The sequence below is a fragment of the Chionomys nivalis genome, chromosome 5, assembly GCF_950005125.1.
Source record: "Chionomys nivalis chromosome 5, mChiNiv1.1, whole genome shotgun sequence".
Classification (NCBI taxonomy): Eukaryota; Metazoa; Chordata; class Mammalia; order Rodentia; family Cricetidae; genus Chionomys; species Chionomys nivalis.
The window spans coordinates 62,496,822-62,517,235 of record NC_080090.1 but is presented as its reverse complement, the minus strand read 5'-3'; the positions used below and the strand labels follow the sequence as shown (position 1 = coordinate 62,517,235).

At 42.3% G+C, this 20,414-nt stretch overlaps 1 protein-coding gene across 2 annotated transcripts in view; it reads left to right on the top strand.

The window, feature by feature from the left end:
- The window catches only part of Astn1 (astrotactin 1), a 330,687-nt gene that overhangs the window by 110,315 nt on the left and 199,958 nt on the right, over positions 1–20,414 (top strand). For both annotated transcript variants that reach the window (XM_057769941.1, XM_057769940.1), the window contains exon 2: positions 11,944–12,131. In XM_057769941.1, coding sequence (XP_057625924.1) covers positions 11,944–12,131 — 188 coding nt within the window. The remainder of the gene's footprint in view (positions 1–11,943; positions 12,132–20,414) is intronic.

Sequence of the window (20,414 nt, the reverse complement as noted above, 5' to 3'; positions counted from 1 at the left end):
TTTATGTATAAGAGATGATCTGAGAATTAACTTGAGTACTTGAGATTGAAATAAAGGAATCTGCCTTGGTCAGCAGTGAAGAAACATTGAGACTACTGGGAAACTCCAGTCAATAAAAACATTGTAACTCAAAACTTTATTGTTATTCAGTAATTTCTGGCTTGGAAATGCACAAAAGTGTCTGTGTATATTTCTGACATAGGGCCTTAAGATTAAGCAGTCAATATGGAGAGGGAACCCATACGGAGTAGGTTGTGACTTTCCCAGCCAGGCCTCACACCATTCACAGACCAGGTTGCCTTGAGTCCTTCTAAATCATCCACCCAGGAAGCACTAGACATTTAGATCAACGATTTCCATGGGGACATGTCTCTCAGGTCATTTACAGGTCATCTTGACCCTTTCCTCAGAGAGGCACTTACGCAAATCAGCCTGCAGAACTGGGCCAAGACAATGTCAAGAGTCTTTAGAACAGAAACTGCAAGCACTGACTAAGCAGATCTGATCCTCCACAGGGGCCAGGCATGGTGAAATCACATCCAATTGGCACACCATTTGCATATTAGTATGAAGTTAGTAGCAAAATTTTGGTCTCCGCTCTGCAGCCCCTACTTTTCAATACCTGAGTGTTTGCTACTGATGTGTCTTCTGAATATCCAGTTCTATTTTTTTTTTTCTGAAGTGCAAGAACCAGGCCTATGGTGTCAAGGGTAAACATGTGTTGTTTTGGTAGGCAGTCCAATTGAATGGGTAAGGGGTGTGCTGTGAGCTGGAAGACAAGGTTCCAGTCCTGTCATCCCATCCCATTAACTCTCTTCTTTGAGATGGTTGAGCCTCCTCTATGGATTCCTGGCTTCTAGTTCTATCAAACCCATCCCTCAGTCAGTTTATAAAGAGGGACTTATAAGAAGGGCTTTGTAAACTATAAGACAAAAGCCACAGTTATGGAGCTGAGTCTTCATGGCTTTCCTTTGGTCCTTTACTCTCTCAGTGAATAACACAACGATGGCACCTGATACAATGACAGCATCTCATGGCAAATGGAGATGGCAGGAGGGTAACACTGGAGAACGTGGCGTGAGAAGAGGCTTTCCCCCGCCTTTCCATAGAGGACAATGGTGCAGAGAGGAGAGCCCAGAGAAGCAAATGTGCCCAAACTGTGGATGCCAGCAGGCAACACTCATGTTCATGAAAGGAAGCTCATGTGGCTGGGGGAAGGAGATGAAAAGCCTCATTTCCAAAGAGAAGATGAGAACGGAATGTCTGTTGAGTGCAAAGGATCTTGGGATTTACAGTAAGAGGAGACTAGGCCAATAAGTCTTCGGAGTGGGACCTAGCATAAGACCAAAAGGACTCAACTGTTACTTGAACAGTCTCATTTCTGGTCTACTCCTCCCACTACCATGCTTCATCCACTTGGGAGGATATGCCCTTATTTTATTTTATTTTATTTTATTTTATTTTATTTTATTTTGAGACAGGGTCTCACCATGTAACCTTGGCTGAATCTCACTATGTAGACCAGGTTGGCTTCAAAATGCCGGAGATCTGCCTGCCTCTGTCTCCTGAGTACAGGGATTAAAAGTGGGTACCACAATACCCAGGAGGACCTTCACAATTAAGTCAGGATCATGTTGTCAAGTACCTGACATTCAACTCACTGCAATCTTACATGCCAGTTTTCAGTGGGCACTGATACCAGGGCATCCTTAGACACAAGTCCAATAACTGGGTCTTAAAGCAATGATAATATTGTTTGACTTCTGTCAGACACACAGAAAAAGTATTCCTTTTTCTAAATAGCACTTCCAGGAATGTGCCATTGCAACCTGGCCTATGTTCCTTAGTGGGAACTCAAGTTAGTCACAGACTTACAGTTTCTGGACTTATTAAGACTTTGAAGGCCCTGGAACCATTTAAAGGTACCACTTGTCTAATTCTGTCAAAGCTTATTGCTCAATTTTAATATTTCTATGAAAGGCACCAGTGATCACAACTATGATGATGGTGGTCTTTGTTGTCTGTTCAATGCCAGAAACTGCTAAACACCTGGTTTGCTTGTATCCTGAGACTGGGATTTGTAAAGCAAGAACCAGAATGATATTGAAAAGTGGCCTTAAAATCAGGAGATCTTGATTTTACCTTCTCCCCATTCCAGTGCCTACTAACTGAGTACATCTGGTATAGTGGGCTAACTTCTCTGGAACTCAAGTTCTTCACCTGTAAAGTAGGGAGATAAAATCTCACATTGAAGGGTCATCGAGGATTAAGACACGCATGAATACAGAGAGAGCTGTTCAGCACAGCCAACACCTGATAGGGATTTCATCACTTGTGGAGTTGAGTCATGGACAGTCAGAACAGAAATATAATTGAATGAGAACTAATTAGAAAGGGAAATGAATCAAGATAACTTAGCACAAGCAAGACACCTTTCCATACACTACTTAGAGATGATATTTTTCATCATCAACTCCCCTTTTCCAGCCACATTTTTTAAGAGAATTTTTTTCATTTATTTATTAACCCAGCTGCCGTTTCCCTTCCTCCTTTTCTCCAAGACCCCCCCTCCTTCTTTCTCTACCCCCTAATCCACTCCCCCTCCATTTTTGTTCAGGAAAGGGAGGCCCCCCATGAATACCAACAAAACATGGCATATCAAGTTTCAGTAAGACAAGTATTTCCCCGTTTATTAAGGCTGGGCAAGGCAACCCAGTATGAGTAATAGGATCTCAAAAGCCTATAAAAGAATCAGAGACAGTCCCTGTTCCCTCTGTTAGGAGTCACATAAGAGGACCAGGCTACACACTGTAACTTATATATAGAGGGCCTAGGTCAGTCCCGTGCAGGCTTCTTGGTTGTTGGCTCAGTCTCTGTGAGCCCAGGTGAGTTGATTCTGTGAGTTTTATTGTGGTGTCCTTGACCCCTCTGGCTCTTTAGTCCTTCCTCCTCTTCTTCTGACAGATTCCCTGAGCTCCATCTGATGTTTGGCTCTGAGTCTGCATCTGTTTCCATCAGTTGCTGGATGGAGCCTCTGAAGCCACAGAGACCTTGAAACAATCCGTGATATGAGAATTACAGCAGATACTAAAGACTTTGTTAGCAAATGTTCAGGAGCATCGGAGGGAGGGATTTGGGTACACAGGCTCTTGGTGAGTCTAGTGGGAAGTTTCCTTATAATTACCTTGCAACAAGTGTTCTGGGTTTCCAAAACCCAGGTGTCCTTATTGCTCCCAGTGCCACACAGCAGAGGAGCAACCCCCCACTCCCAAGACCCGTAAAGCTCAAATTAGAATTCCAGTGGAGAAACCTCAGGCTTCAAATGACTTAGTCTTCCCACAATGTATGAAACGATCTATAAATACATATTTTAACATCATGGAGTTTAAATATTATTACACATCTTACTTGATGTCAGATTTTGTTAAATGCATGTCGTTATCTCAATTTACAAAGGTCAGCCATGTGGCAGTGGAGAATAGAGCTAGATGTAAGTTTTAAAAAAAATCCCTTTTACCAGTACATCTGCAGCTCAGATAACCCAGTCCTTTTCAAAGAGCTTTGGGCTTTCTTTTCCCCCTTTTCAAATGAGATTTTAATGAGTATCATGTGGATAAACTCTTTACCGAGGTTTGAAAAGATCCAGAGAAACACTGTGGTAGGAACAAGTAAACCATTTTGGATGAAATCACAAGCCATTTGAATGCTTCTCATCTCTCTGGTTGTGTCAGAACCCTTTGGCTGCATCTTTCCCCCACAGGAATGTTTTTGTCTCCATGGCTAGGTAAACAGAATGTGCGTGAGGTTGCTCAATTGCTATTCATGCCAGCACCGAGTAGCATAGAGTGACCTACTTCCTGTAGCATCCATAGAAAGCTTCAGTGCTTTTCGTGGAAGCTGATTTAAAAAGCCACCCTCTGCTTCCCACAGCTCCCACCCACAACTATCCTCCGAGTTGGCATTCTGTGGACTACCCAGGCCCCCTATTTTCTTCCTTTTTCCATCTTTACTTCTGCATTGATTCATTTTATTCTTCCTTTGTCCATTCCTGGAAAAGAAATGGGTAGGTGGGCCGCTTTAAAGGAAGTTAACATTTCAGAGTTTTAGAGTATAGCATTTTCAGAGAATATCAGTTAGGGGTGTTAAGGCAGGTCAGGTGATGTTTTATCTAGCCTCTCTGCATATACATAATGTACTGAAGGTTAGTACCTGGCTGAAAGCCATTTGGAATGTGGAAGAGTCCCCGTGAGGGATCCTAGACTGAAATTAGACACTTCAGTCAACCCTTACTCTTTAGAAAGACAGACTTGATTGACACACAACTAAACCAAAGGCCACGAAGAAAGTCTAATTTGAAAATCTCTTGAGATTATTATCCAGTTGTCTTGCAGAAATGTAGCTAGCCTGCATCTGACTTGGTTCTGACTATCACCAAGTGTTGTGCTTGATTTTTGTAACATCATTGAGAGGTCAGAACTAGAGAGATCGTGGAGACTTCCGTCCCATCACCTGAGGACAAGGCCTATGAGATCCATAGAATTCATACCCTTGTCCAGTGGTCTGTGTGCCTTGTGATCCCATGTCTCATCCCCAGGCCAATGATCTACTGAGACCTTGTTTATTTCATGTGTGGTGAATGCCACTAAGCTGAAAACACAGACATTCAATGAGCTTCATCTAGTCATGGGTGAATTTGTGACTCCAAATCTCAGGAAATCAAGAGGGTTCTGGTTACCTGAGAAGAGAAATTCCTGTGTTTCTATTGGTAGCTGTCTGACGCTTTAAGCTGTCTTGATCTGAAGCTTTGCTTCAGATAGTGCTATAGCCATTGATGAAGTTTATTTGGAGGGAGAGGATCGAGAACAGGATAATAGAAAACATCTCTGTGGTGCCAGTGAATTGAATGCAGAAACAACAATAGGAGCTACATTCCTAACTAGTCTATGGACATCTTCACAAAAGAATTCTCTGGCTCTGGGATCTCACATTTTGTCCTCTTAGCTAAGCATTAGCAGGCACACACTCCATGCAAAGCATCAGCGCTCCTGGCATCTGGACTGAATTCAGGCCCAGCAGAGTGAGCAGTCTTATATGGTTCTCGGTCTCGGATGTGGGATCATTCCACATCAGAACTCCAAAGCAGCTGGTCCCTGTGGTGAGAGAGAGGTGCGCAGTACCTCAGCCCAGCTCAGCCCAAGGCCGGTCTCATCGCCTCGCGTCTCTTCACTTTGTCCTTTCTCTCTGCTTCCGTCTCCTCTGTCTGCCCCTCATCTTCCTTCACAGATGGCCAAGACACTAATGTGCTGCTGTCATTATGTTTATGAAACAAGTTGAGGTCTTTAGAGGCTGCTGTTCCAGAGACATTAAAGCCTGGTATCACGTTTGATACCAGGGTGGAGATTTGCAAGATAATTAGTGATCCCTGACTGTTATTAACCCCTGACTTAAGCAGGCGATTTCCTTACAAAGGTGTTGAAAGTTAATACCACGGTTAATAGTTTCAGTCAGAAGACCATAATGAAACCATGTGGAAAACTAGACCTACCATCAATATCTTTCAAGCACCAAAAGTAGGGAATGGAAAAGGAAAGTTAAAAAAAAAGGAATAAAAGGAAAGTAAAACGAAGTAGACTAGGTCTGTCATAGGCCCAGCTTTCCTAATATTTTTAATAGTTACTATCAGAAAGACAAGACACAACTGTTACATTTCGAGTTAGCTGGTTGGTTAACACTATTAATGATCTGACCTCAATATTATTTTATTTTTGTTTGCGTGTGCATATCTCTGGAGGTTAGGTATTGGATTTTCTCTTCTATCAAACTCTGCCTATTCCTCTGAGACAGTCTTCTGACCTGAAGCTCAGTGGGATTTTTGCTTTTGATGGTGAGCAAGCCTTTGTGATCCTACTGTTCCTGTACTCCCCTAGTGCTGGGATATAGGCCTGTGCCCACACTTGACTTTTGACAGTGGTGCTATGGTGATGATGCTTAGCAGCAAGTGCTGTGACCTACTGCATCACCTTCCCCCCGAAATTAATTTTTGTCACACAAGGAAACTCACAATGGCCCCTGGGATAACATATAGTGGAGGTGGAGCTCAGTTTTATTTTCAGAGACGTTCTCTTTTACATGAAATTATTTCACAAATAACATAAAGGCATTTGTAATGTCATAAAAAATAACCAATAAATCTAAGTAAGTGGGAGATGCCCCCATCCTCTGCCAGCAAGGACCTTGCTTAGTGGTGCATGCTACTACTGTTCCTTCAGTGGAGTTGACTCTTCCCTCATCTATTCTTGGGGGAGTCCCTCAGAAAGCATTTTAGATTTGTTTTCAAGAAAAGGTTGTGTGAAGACGAAACTAAGTTTGAAAATCTAAACAAGGCCTTTCAACAGGAAGAATGGCTGCCAGGGGTGTCAACATGAACCTTGAAAGATGACAGGATCAGTTCAGCAGGTGCCCTCCACATGAGGCCAAGCATGGACAAGTTAATGCCACCTCCTGCCTTGACCTCAGCAACCACACCACCTCATTACTACTCAGCAGAACTCAGCCGGAAACTCAGGCTTGCTAGCACTGAAAAGGGGTCCCAAGACACCCAGACTGTTCTAACATACTCTAAGCAATTTACCGAATTAAATGCTCCTTAAGAATTTTCCCAATTAAATTTATACTCCAATTGGAATTGTCTAGTTCATTGAAGGAGGGCATGACGGATCTGGTGCTCAGGAGAAGATTCTGATACTGACTTGATGTTTCTTGACAACTCAGATCAGGTCCTCTCAGCATGAGGACATGCACGAAGAAGGAAAAAGGCATGTGGAGAGTGAGGGCATGTTGTAACGCCAGGGGAACAATTTCTGCAACAAAGTTTTGAGTGTCCTGATGTAACCCCACAAAGAGACGACAAACTCTCAGCCCACAAGCTATCATTAGAGCAATGACTAAGGCTCATTAAAAGTGATATCATCTCACTCTGCCTTTTCCAACCCAAACTTTTCTCTCCTAGAACTTTCCCTGCCCAATGTCCCACCAGTACAGTTCTCTGGGGACATGCAGCATCAGTGGTCTCTCATAGGAACCAGATGTTTGCAGCAGTGTGATGAGGGTCTTCCTCAACAGACTGGGGTACAATGTGATGTTGGATGTATATCTTGAAGTCTTCTCAACCCATGTGGTTCAGATCTGAGAAGAGGTTTGACATTATTGGTGACATTAAATTTAACATGCTTTCTGGTGCCCATGTGATCATCAAAGTTATCAAGGACTCTTGAAGGTCATCTACATGGGTGCATCTTCCCAGAGACGAGGAAGCTCAGAGTTAGGAAGCTTGCTCAAAGTTCCTCAGATCATGGCCAGTCCTCCTGAGTCCCACTTCTCTATCTAGTCACTGAAGAACGCCATTCTCATTCCGAGTCTTGTTGATCATTAACTTGGTTCATGTTTCTGCCTAATAGAATTGGGAATCACTTTTCCCTCGCTGTGAACTCCTTAGGATGGCATTCAAGACTCTTACAAGTGCCATTAATCTGGATTCTGAGAGTAGGTCCTCAGAGGTTCTCCTCCATATCCCACACCCCTGCAGCTTAACTAGACCTCCTGTGATTCTGACCACGTGCATCATCCTTCTGTTCTCTTGCACATACTGTGGCCTTCAGCTACAAGTATCTTCCACTGTTTTCTTACTTCCCATCAGTGTTTACCCAGCCAAGTCTCACCCAACACGCAGCATTGCTGTCACTTAGCCCTGGCCCTATCTGAAATTTCTTCCTCTTGGAGAGTAGAAATACATGGTTTGATTTCTAACCATGACAAACATAATGTGCTCTTGGAATATTTGTTGTATACAAGAAGGAGTGGCGCTCTGCTTTCTTCGTATTGCAGGATTTGGGGAGATAATGAAGACATGAGGTTTGTAGGAACAAGGATAAACATGGAGAGAGATGGGACAGCCTTCCCTTTCTGGAGACCTCAGCCCTACTGTGTATTGAAAGGATCAGTGCTTGTGAGAACTACGGGACCTGTGACATCTGGAAATAACCATAAAGGGTTCTATTGGCATTTGTTTCATTTAGTAAATTGCCGCAAAGGTCCTGAGTGAGCCTCAGTGGCAATCTTCTGAGGCTTTGGATTGGAGTAACCATTTTATCACCTCCCCAGTAATATTCTTGGAGTCTCAAGACTGGCTTGGATTATAGTTCTTCTTGGGGGAGGGGCATTCACCAGCGTGTTTATGTTAATGTTCCAAGCTCAGATTTCAATCTTAATGGTGAAGAAGTTGGCAGAGCGTTTACTATGTCCTATTTGGTCTTTCATCAGCTGATCGAGCCAGATATAGCGTAAATATAAATACATTGCTAGTTTACCATTTGAGCTCTTTTATGTCAGATCCTATGAGGAGAGGGGAGAATGCCAAGTAAGAAATTATCATCTCGTAATTATCTTGAAACTAAGAATTGATAAATGCTCACGGCAGACATGGTGCCCTCTTTCCTTCCCCCCTTGCCCACCACAGTGAGCCAAGTCTGTGCAGAATCATGATATCACCATTCCCAGGAATGGGAATGTTTAACCCACAGAAGGGTTTAGAGGGTTAGCCTGGAAGCCACTGCCAGACTGTGCTAGCCTCACTGCCCCCATGGAGCGCTTTGTCAGAGTCCGTGCTGCTCCTCTTCTTTCTTTGCTACTACCATGCATAGTGCCGTGAAAAGCAACACCTGCCTCTTCATTGAAATATAGTAGCTGTTCATAGGTATAAAGTTTTTTGTGAGCTGATGAAGATGTTCTAGAATTAGACAGTGGGTGAGGGTTATACAACACGATGAATATACAAAATCTCACTAAATTAAAAGGTGACTTTATGGCATTTATATTGTATCTCAGTTTAAAAATAAGTCATGCAATACTGAGATCTGGAACAAAAGATTAGATTATTATAGCTGCTAAGGTCCTAAAACACCACATGGCCTTTGTCCTTTGTACTTTAGGGTATTCTCTTTCTTTGTGTATGTGTGTGTGTGTGTGTGTGTGTGCGCGCGCGCACGTGCACGCATACATGTGTGTGTATGTGTGTCTACATATTCTGAGGTCATGTTGTCTGCTTTGTGAAGGGAGTAGAGGGCATCTAATGGTTTCTCTGTCCCTGTCCTGTGTCAGGTTGGGTGACTTTGGTCCAGGTACTTCCTTATCTTTGCTAACTTGGTTAAAGCAGAGGTAATGAGTCTGACCTACTTGATGAAGATCTGCTGGGAAGCAAAATCTAGTTTGTGAAGTGATTTAAAGGGACAGGTGCTACGTCCTTTTGAATAGTTATAGAAGGGGCTGAGTGGCATCCAGACATCTGGGATAAATCTTAGACTAGGTGGAGATGGTTCTTGAAAAGAAGCTGGGCTTGATTACACCATAAATGCACTGGTGGGAAGTGGAATACTGATGGTTTTTATCTCTGCTGAGATAAATATAGACTTTGGTTCCCTGTGCAGTGGTCAACCAAGGGCTTGGGGAGGATATGTTTGTAGGGGAGGGTGCATTTGTATGGAGTTTTCTAGTATGTTGATAGATGAGAAAGTGTGAGTGGTGCCTGCAGGATGTACAGCCATGTTCCTGCAAGAGTCATTGATTATTGGGCCTGCACTCAATTTGTTGGACTCTTGCTGGTTTAAATGCTTACCTTCAGAGATGCATTCAAGGGTGTCTCCTCAATTCTGAATGTGGAAGACTCTTTAGAGGAATGGTGGATGTGGGAAACCAGTATTCCCACTCCCGGAAACAAATGCAGAAATGCCTTCTGAAACCCCAGTCTGAAATTCAAATCTTTTCTTCTCCATCTCTTTGCCTTCTAAATCTCCCTGAATTCTAGGCCAATCGTATGCAAGATCTCACATGATATACCAGCCTGACAGATGACAGAGCCTTTTAGGCAACAGAAAAGAAGGGCCAAGCATGAAGGGGGATTCTTTGTCGGCAGCTCTCCCTCACAATCTCAATGTACTCTTCTCCCTGGGGGGTGTACTGTTGAATGAGGGAGGCCATCATACCAGTGCCTTTCAGGGGTAGGCCAATGACTTGTGTCCCATACAGAACCTCAGTGACCTGCAGAGAAGACAAATGAATATGTCTGTTCCTTCCCCTTATCCTCCTTCGTTGGTTGCCTTTCCCTTTCCGATTAACCATGAGGCATCCTTTTCCTCAGAGAAGACCATTTCTTTATCTCCTTGCATGTTTTTCTGAGGTCAATTCCTCCACTCACAGTCCCACAAGGATTCATTATGCATATTCAGTCATGGCGGACTGCTTTAAAACATTGTGAAGGTCATCGCTTCAATTAGAACCTGAGTGCCTATCACAGGGCATGGTGCATAGTGCATGTCTGGTCTGTGACTATTAAATGAGTGGCTAAATCAATAAATAATATCAGTTCTTCCATAAATAGTCAAGGATAATTATAAATTCTATACATATTTAAAATTGCTTTCCTCTTTGTGGTTGTGATACTTGATGAGAAAATATTCTAAATGTGTCTATTAAATCTTTTTTATATCTATGTCATAATTTTTGGCTAAAGCTAATAAATTTTGAGAGAAGAAGCATGCCTTTTAAAAATGAAATTTTATAAAGTAATGATTTGTTAAAGTGTGTGTAGCAGAACACTGGTCCTCCTTTGGGGTTGTAGTAGTTGTTAAGGGGAACATGGTCTGAAGGTTAAGCAAAATCCTGGAAAAGGTAGATTAATCCATTTTCTCTATTATAAGATGCCTGATGTGATATCGCATAGGACTAAGAGAAAAGAGGGTATGTACCCAGGGTGTTCCTGCAGCAGGAGGTCGCTTTTTTGTTCCGGGCTGCTCAGCCCTGAAATAACCACACAGAAATTATATTATTTACAATACTGTTTGGCCAATAGCTTAAGCATATTTCTGGATAAGTCTTATATTTTCAATTAACCCATGTCCATTAACCTGTCTATCACCACGAGGCTGTGGCTTACCTGCCTCTGCTGTCTTTGGTGGGGCTGTATGGCTTCTCACTGACTCCACCTTCTTTCTCCCAGCATTCAGTTTACTTTTCCCCACCTAGGTAAGTTCTGCCTTGCTATAGGCCCAAGCAGTTTTTTTATTCATTAACCAATAAAAGCAGCACATAGTCAGAAGGACTTCCTACATCACCATAGCCTGTGCTACAGTAGAGAAGGCAACAGAGTTTGTAGGTGTTTTTCTATTGATGATAGCCTAGCTTTCATCCAAATCCCTGAGAAGTGAATGGGTGTTTATACCTGTGATCAGGGCCCAATTCACACCACTTTCTTCACACATCACATCTGCTTTGCAAAACTGAAGAGACAAACAAAAAAGAGTGAAAACACTTCTTTTCCTGTCATGAGAAGTGATCAAACATCTCCCATGGACTATGCAGCCTATGCATATGGCTTCAAAAACATGCCAGCAGCCCCAGTGGCTCTCCGTAACCTCCCAGGACTGCTCCATAAATGCCGGTTCTCTGCACAATAATTACTGACTCTCTCCTTGGTAGATTCATGGGCATCTAGGAGTAATTGCTGCAGAGCTCACACGTCCAGATTTACAAGAGGCAAACAACCTTGTATTTACCCCCGGGGATTATCAGGTGTTCATACTGTGCAATGTAAAGGATGCTATTGATCACAGAACGAGGGGGAGAACTTGAATTTTCACCTCAGTATTTATCTCACTGGGTGAGAGTCTGGCTCACTAGATTTATCATAGAAAGACCTGTGGGGGATAATTCTCCTCTTCTCTAGATCTCTTGTCCTCCTTGAGTTTCATAAGCAGCAATAAGTCTACCTGCAGTAAGAACCCTTTGTTGTCTGCAGACAGAATTGGTTTGTTGGTACCAGCAACCAGGACTATGGAGTCTTGATCTAGTACAAAATCTCACCCTGTAATTTTGGTGGTTTTTCTCCTCTAGAGATCTCAGGGAATACGGAGGACATCCCTCTGGTGCGCTGGAGGCAGCAATGGCTGGAGAACGGTACTTTGCTTTTTCACATCCATCACCAAGATGGCGCTCCAAGTCTTCCTGGACAAGACCCAACAGAAGAACCCCAACATGAGTCAGCAGAAGAGGAACTGAGGATCCTGCATATCTCAGTCATGGTAAGCGCAGGCTAGCCCCAGCCTTCTGGTCACACATAGCTTATGCTTACCTTGATATTAAGAGTCTTGGTGTCAGCACTATATTCGTAGGTTTCTTGCTGTGATAACAAAATATTGTAGGTGACGACTTACAAAGAAGCCTGCAGTTCTGGAGGTCAGGGGCAGGTATCTGTGTCAGTTCTTCTCTGGTGAGGACCTTCTCTGCTCTATCATAATGTGACAGATAGCTATGACAGGGACAAGTGTGGAAGTGGTCATGTCTTAAACATGTTGAAAGCCAGAGAGGCACTATAGTTCCCTCCTAAGGCATTCTGCTGATCAATAGGGGACTTTCCAGAGGATTTACCACCCCCCAATATTGACATTCTAGAGACCATGCTTCCAACCTAAGAGTCTTTCAGAGAAAGGGGACATTTATACCAACACAATAGATGTGGTTGTTTAAAATACAAATCATTGAACATGCTGATATGTAAACTTCTCATTTGTGGAGAATGCATCCACGTGGGCCATCAAAGTTGTAGTTATTTCTTTTTTCTTTATCTATTTAAAATTATTTTCACTTTATATACCCCAGTTTCCCCTCCCATACCTTTTTGCACCCCGACCTCCCCACATCCCAGTCCCCATCCACTCTGCAGAGGGGGTAAGGCCTCCCTTGGAGAGTCAATGAAGTCTGGCATACCAAACTGAGGCAGGACCAGGCCCCCAGACCCCTGGTATCAAGACTGAGTAAGGTATCCCACTATAGGGAATGGGCTTCAAAAAATAGGTCATGTACCTGGTCCCATTTCCAGCCCCCCTCCCAACAGAGGAGGACCTAATTTGGTCCATGCGGGTTCTCCATTAGTCCAGAGTTGGTGAGCTCCCATTAGTTTAGTCAACTGCCTCTGTGGTTTTCCCCATCATAATCTTGACCATGCCTTACTCATATGATCCCTCCTCTCTCTTTAACTGAACTCCAGGAGCTCAGTCCAGTCCTTTTCTGTAGATCACAGTTGAATCCATTTCTACAGCATCATTTTCCAACTGTCCTTCCTATGGAGGAGCATTTTGGTTTCTTGTTTGTTTGTTTGGTTTTGGTTTTTCACAGACTCTTTTGTATAACAGTCCTGGCTGTCCTGGAACTTGATTTGTAGACCAGGCTGGCCTTAAACACACTGAGACCCTCCTGCTTCTGCTTTGCCTCCCAAGTGTGGGGATTAAAGGTGTCTGTCACCACCGTCCAGTGATGGAGAAGCTTTTTCAAACCTGAGGTATTATCAGAAAGTCTTAGAAAAGAATTATTCAGTTAATATACTGGAATAAATTAAAATACTTACCCCATGAAGGTTTGTTGGATGATTGACTCTCTCAACTGTTTGTTACTACCAAATCTTCTGTCTTTTTCTCCCAACCACAAGAAATCAGCACCCTGGTTTCTCTTATCCATAATAAAGGGTATGCTAATAGATACTCTATATCCCAGTTCCAAAACTTCATCACCATCATCATGTCTATATGGAAATGTAAAGTCTCAAGAACATGGTAAAATTCTTCTTAGAGTACTAGGAACCTGAATTTAGGAACAACAATAAAAATAAATGCTTATAATGACAGGTTGTGAGGGGTGAGGGGTTTGGGGTAATATTTCATTTACTGGTGAATGCTTAGCAATAGAAGAATGTTTTTCACATGGCTAATGCATCATCAATATTTGTGCAGCAAATGTTACATTTTAAGTGGAGACAGAAAATGCCCATTTTATTCGACATGAATGTATTGGTGAGCCAATGCATTATCTGTTTATAAGAGGTTCTGAGAGTCGGTTGACATGTGACTGATTATACATGGGCTATGTGCTTAGGATCCTGCTATCTCAGTGCTAATATGCTCATATTAGCCCGGCCTAGGTCTTGGTCTAGTTTTAATTGTTCTCTTGCTCTGGTCTCATTACGTATTATTTAGTTCTACCCAGCACCACGTTAGCCTGACCTAGTGCAGAGAGCAGGGTAAGTTCTGCATGTTTTGTTACTGACGGCAACCATGAAAAAATTGGTACATTTTATATAGCTTGAAAATCTCCATTATCCAAAATTTAGGATGAAAAATTTCCCCATAAAAAACCTGGCCTATCTATATTAACCTAGTCATTCAAGTAGGCACTTGCACAGACAGACTCGATGTATACACATCTGACTGAACTTTTGTCTACTTAAAATAGCCATGAAGCTTCACTTTGGATTTTATGCTTTCATAATCAATTCCATTTTATGCCCATATCTACCCAGAAAACAAAGAAGAAATTTGTGGTAGAGTAAAAACAATAAAAGCAAATAGTTTCATATCCCCTTTTTATAACTCATCTCCCTGCATTCTGTCCATTGCAAGTTCTTTACAATAAAGTGAGTCTTATTTTTTAAGATACTGGTTTAAAATTTCTCAGAATATAAATCTTTCATTCCTTCTTCAGTCAGTGTCCTCATAGATAACTGGCATGATAGGTTACCTTCATGGACCAAGGCATGTTGTTTAAACTACAGGAAATGAGAAGCTCCAATGTCCAGGTAAGGCCATAAAGGAAGTGGGAGAAAGGAAGCTACTCTACCTCACAATTGAAATTAATCAGTCGACTCATGGTGGAGAGGAGTTATGGACCCTTAATCTAAATCTCTATGTTATGTCAGGGAAAGTCATCTTCTTCAGTGTGGTTATGGCTTCCAGAGAGTGGTGAGATCAAGCAGGCACCCTGTTAGTCAGGGACTACATCACCTTCACGTTTATAATACCATTTTCTTCCATCAACCCAGCTCCCCCTGACCTGTGCTCATAAGTGATTTTAGTTCTGTTTCTGTTTGATTCAAGTCAGTCACAAAGGGCTTGTCTTTGTCATACCAAAATTTTTAAAAATGCCAAGTAAAGAAAACCATATAAAACTTCAAGGATGAACATTTGGTGTGATTATGTCAGAACATCAGCCCCTGACTACCAGAGATTCAGACAGAGGCTATGTGAGAAGGGGCGTTTGGCAGGGGAAAGGATACAGGATAAAGAACTGGCCCAACGCAGCGTGCAGCTTGCTCTAGAGGCTGTGGCCACACAGTCAGTGCAGCTAGGCCCCTACCATCTATCCTTAGAATGCAGCATTCTAACCAGTGCTCCAGAATGCAACAATATGTGTGCATGCATGTTCATCAGTGGCTTTAAAGAGAGAAAGATGCTGATCAAGAATGCTTCAGGACTTTAGGTAATACATTGTGCTGTAGAAATCCCTGTGAGCTGCACTCCACAGTTAATGTCTCTGCTGAGAGCCCTGAGTGGGAATTAGGGGGCAGTTGACACTGGAATGAAGAAGAAACATCAGCCCCAGAGCTAGCTTTCAGATCTTTTTGATAATAAGTTTCTAGTTACACAATGTGGCCATCAGTCACCCATAATGTTCCAAATAAAATGGGTATTTCCTTCAGCTTCCTTTCCGTTTACTATATCTCCTTTTTAGGCAGGCTGGAGGAGTTGGAGGTACAAAGGGTACATGGGAAGGATGAGGCTGGCAAATGTGGTGCTTCCTTGAGCTTAGCCTTTTGGGTGTGGTCTGATCTCATCCCCATAAATACTTAAAAAGTCTTTGACCAAAAAAAAAATAAATAAATAAATAAAATAAAATAAAATAAAATCTTTCTTGGTCCATATCAAAAAAAAAATAAAAATAAAGTCTTTGACCTCAGCCTGGGAGTGGGATTTCAGAGTGCACAGTAGATAGCTGCCTTCCTGTCCAGCCGTGTGGGAAATAGCTCCTCAGTGGAGCTTACAGCACGCCTGTCCTCCCTGCTCTGCCCCTTTCCCATTCCACACACCACACCCCCCCACACACACACCACATACCACACACCACACACGCACACACCACACCCCCCCACACACACCACATACCACACACCACACACGCACACACCACACACGCACACACCACACACCATACCCCACACACCACACACGCACACAACACATACCACATACCACACACCACACACACACACGCACACATCACACATCCACACACCATACCCCACACACCCACATACCACACACCACACACCCATATACCACACACCCACACACCAATACACCACACACACAAATACACACCACACACACCCACATACCCACACACCCACATACCCACGCACACCCACACACCAAACACCCCCACACCACACACCCACATACCCCCACACCCCTCACACCACACACCGCACACCCACAACACCCACATACCACACACCACACACACATACCACACACGCACACACCACACGCCACACACCACACATGCACACACCACACACCACACACCCACACACGCTACCTTGCCATCCTCAGGCTGCTTCTCCAGAAACAGTTTCAAAGCCTGAAGTTGAGGATCTGCCCTCAGTTCAGGAATCAAGCCTGAGGGTATCCTGTTTGAAGAAGTCATTCCGAGAATCTCTGATGGCCTCTTCTGAAGAGACCGGGGATGGGTAGTTGTATTTTATTCACTTTATACCATAGCCTTTAGTGGTAACGTCGGCAGCTATGGGAGGCGTCTGAAGTAGTGGCCTGATAAATGTCAGAAGATAGTAAAACCTTTTGGCCAGTCATAGTTTTTGGACAGTGATCTGCACATGCATGATATCACCCCAGATCTCCTAGACAATAACAATACCAGAGCTATTTTTTATGAGCTCTAGTGATCATTAATGATGCACTTTTCAGACTGGTTCAAAATAGAATCATTTGGGAAAAAAAACTAATGCTATTATCAAAATATGAATATGCCCCACTTTTTATCTCCCATTAAGAAGTTTTATATTTAACAGTTTGGCAGGTAGTCCTAAATATTCCCAGAGTGTATGGAGGGAATGAGGGTTTGTGAACACCTGAATTTACATTTCTTCGTCTGTAGCCACTCTTTCCTCAGGTGTGCTGCCTTCATGCAGGGGCTGGTGCTACTGTCATATTTTGCTTTCACTACGTTTCATTTTAGACACAACATGTAAGGAATGATAGGCTGTCTAATAAAGGTATCTTTCGGTATCCTTCCGAGATGACATGAACGAGAACGTGCAAGTTGTCTCTCCTACTGTGCCATATATGAATCTGTCATCGGCTAAATCATAGGGCTTGAGCAAAACCAATACTCCAGCCAGGCGCTTGGCAATTTAAAACTTTGAAAAAGTTTCATTTTTCTTTCAATCACATCCTAAAATTTTTGAATTAGTTTTTCAAAAGAGTCACCATTTCTTCCTTGCGTTCAATAATTGGATTTCTCTTCTGAAATCTTACATTATTGCTTTGAGGGTCAAAGGATATATTTTAACCTCCTGCATGATTCAAACTGGCTGAAGAGATTTATTCCAAAATTTACAGCATAATTGACACTTAGAACCATGACAGCACAGAAGCATTAACTTTTGCAAACTCCTGAACAAGTGGTAACAGAATTGATGAATCAAAACTGAGTGTGAATTGTAAACCAAAAGAAAAAAAAAAAACCTTCAGCAACAAGGCAAATTGTTTATTCCACAGAAGACTAGATTTTGACACAATTTACATCAGATAGTCAGAAACTGTGCAAATTTAGATTTCTGCATGGTTCTTCTACTGATTTGTTGTACGATGCCCATTTTTCTTTTTAGAGTATGTAAAAAATATCTAATGGTGCATAATAGAATGTAAATGTATTGTCTCTATATTTCATGGTTGTAATTAAGGATAACAATGTTAATAGATTTCCTAAATGCACATAGATTGGTTAAATTTTTCACAACAACCAGCCTTCAGTTTTGTCTGTCTATCTGTCTATTGTCTGTGTAGTTTTTATTGGGTTAACTCCTACTGGAAGAGAATGTCTTTTGAACATTAGCTTTCTTGAGCACAATTTAAAATTTTGTGCCTGTGGTAAAATGTCTTTGGGTTTCTATGTGTCCTTCTGAATAGTCTATGGACAAGCCAGTCTGATGGAGGTGGGTCATTTTCTATCTGTTGTTTCATTGGTTAAGTAATAAAGAAACTGCCTTGGCCCCTTTAATAGGACAGAAAATTAGGTAGGCGGAGTAGACAGAACAGAATGCTGGGAGAAAGAAGCTGAGTCAGGGAGTCGCCATGATTCTCCCACTCCAGACAGACGCAGGTTAAGATCTTTCCTGGTAAGCCAGCTCGTGGTACTACACAGAATATTAGAAATGGGTTAGATCAATATGTAAGAGCTAGCCAATAAGAGACTGGAACTAATGGGCCAGGCAGTGATTAAAAGAATACAGTTTCCGTGTAATTATTTCGGGGCATAAGCTAGCCATGTGGGCGGCCGGGTGCGGGGGACGCAGCCCCGCCGCTCCTATTACAACAGAGTGGCACCCAACGTGCTAATGTTCCCAAATATGATTTATAAATGTTCTTTTACATTTAAAGGGGGATATGATATAGATATGAATAATTTGCTTTGGTGTGGATTTGAAGGTCAATTTTGTTATATGTATATGCATATTTCTAATCTTGATTAAGGTATTGTGACTATATAGTTCATTTAAAAATGTAATGTATATAGGTTGTTAATGGATAATCATCGATAATTGTCAAGCTTTTAGTCATGTTAGTTAGATTTTCTAGATGTGCATAGATATATTTCAGCTAGATAGGCATTCTTCAAATCTTTCAAAGACTACAGAATATGGCATTTAATGTTTTAATAATTTAGGGCTTTTTATGACAATGAGACACGTCTGCTCCTGGCAGCACCAATCTACTTCAAGAGGATGGTGGGCATTGAAGAGGCTCCTTATGGAGTTTGATAGCCATTTGGGCAAGAAACTGCTCTTGCCTGGACTGTTGCATAAACTGGACACAGAGAACCTTCAGAGAGAGGACTACTAAACTTGCCTAAAGGTGAGATGGTCTTTCGGGGTTCCTGACTCATAAAAGAGTCTGCAAGACATTCTGCAGGACACAGCAAAAAGTGACTGAACTGTCTTTGAAATTTCCTGCTTGATGAAAATGTCTGCTGGAAACTATGGGCCTGTAGGCTGAAGATGGATGCCCCAACGGTACAAAAAAACTTTGGTGACTGTCCAGGCAGCAAGATGTCTCTGTCATTTCTAGAGTTTTCTTATTTCTTGTTTACTTAGGTAATATTATATCCTTCTGGAGTCTTTGATGGAATTAAAAAATGGATAGATAGTTATAGTTTTCCTTAGTTATGATAAGAGATAAAATAGATATAAATATTGTAACTGTAATTCTTACTTGATAACTATTTTGTTATATGTAATCTTACTATGTTAAAATAAAAGCCATTTTTTGTTTAAACAGAAAAAGGGGAAATGATGGAGGTGGGTCATTTTCTATCTGTTGTTTCATTGGTTAAGTAATAAAGAAACTGCCTTGGCCCCTTTAATAGGACAGAAAATTAGGTAGGCGGAGTAGACAGAACAGAATGCTGGGAGAAAGAAGCTGAGTCAGGGAGTCGCCATGATTCTCCCACTCCAGACAGACGCAGGTTAAGATCTTTCCTGGTAAGCCAGCTCGTGGTACTACACAGAATATTAGAAATGGGTTAGATCAATATGTAAGAGCTAGCCAATAAGAGACTGGAACTAATGGGCCAGGCAGTGATTAAAAGAATACAGTTTCCGTGTAATTATTTCGGGGCATAAGCTAGCCATGCGGGCTGCTGGGTGCCGGGGACACAGCCCTGCCGCTCATATTACAACACCAGTCAGTCAGGGGTAAGCGCTGTCCAGGACCACTGTCCCTAGGTGTGTGAAATCAAGTATCCTCAGGTTCCTGTAGAAGCTGCCTGTCAGAATTCTCAGAGGCCTACAACCAACCCTTAACCCTGGGAGCATCACTTAACTGAAGGAGCAGAGTTCTCTTTTGAGAAAAATATCATAAATATCAAATCTGGGGTACAAAAAAAAACCCTGCTGGTACTACTAGAAAGTTCTGGAGTCTGTTAAATAGAGAAGGACATTTAAGAGAGGTCCATTCTGGAGAAGCAACCTTTGGGTCCCGTTAGTCCAAAACCTTCCCAGAGCCACCAGTGGATGGATCCTCTTTACAGGACTGCACAATGGCATTGTTTTGAGAGTCTCCATCCTAGCTCTTACTGTTCTTCTCAAGGCCATACAGTTATTCGACCATCATATGTCACTATGTTTGAAGATTGGGTTCTTTCATTTCTAGAACACAGGCACCTGGGATATAGGAGAATGGTCTCAAATGTGGAAATCATTGCCTTCAGGACCTTCAGGTATTGGCAGTGGCTGCTTG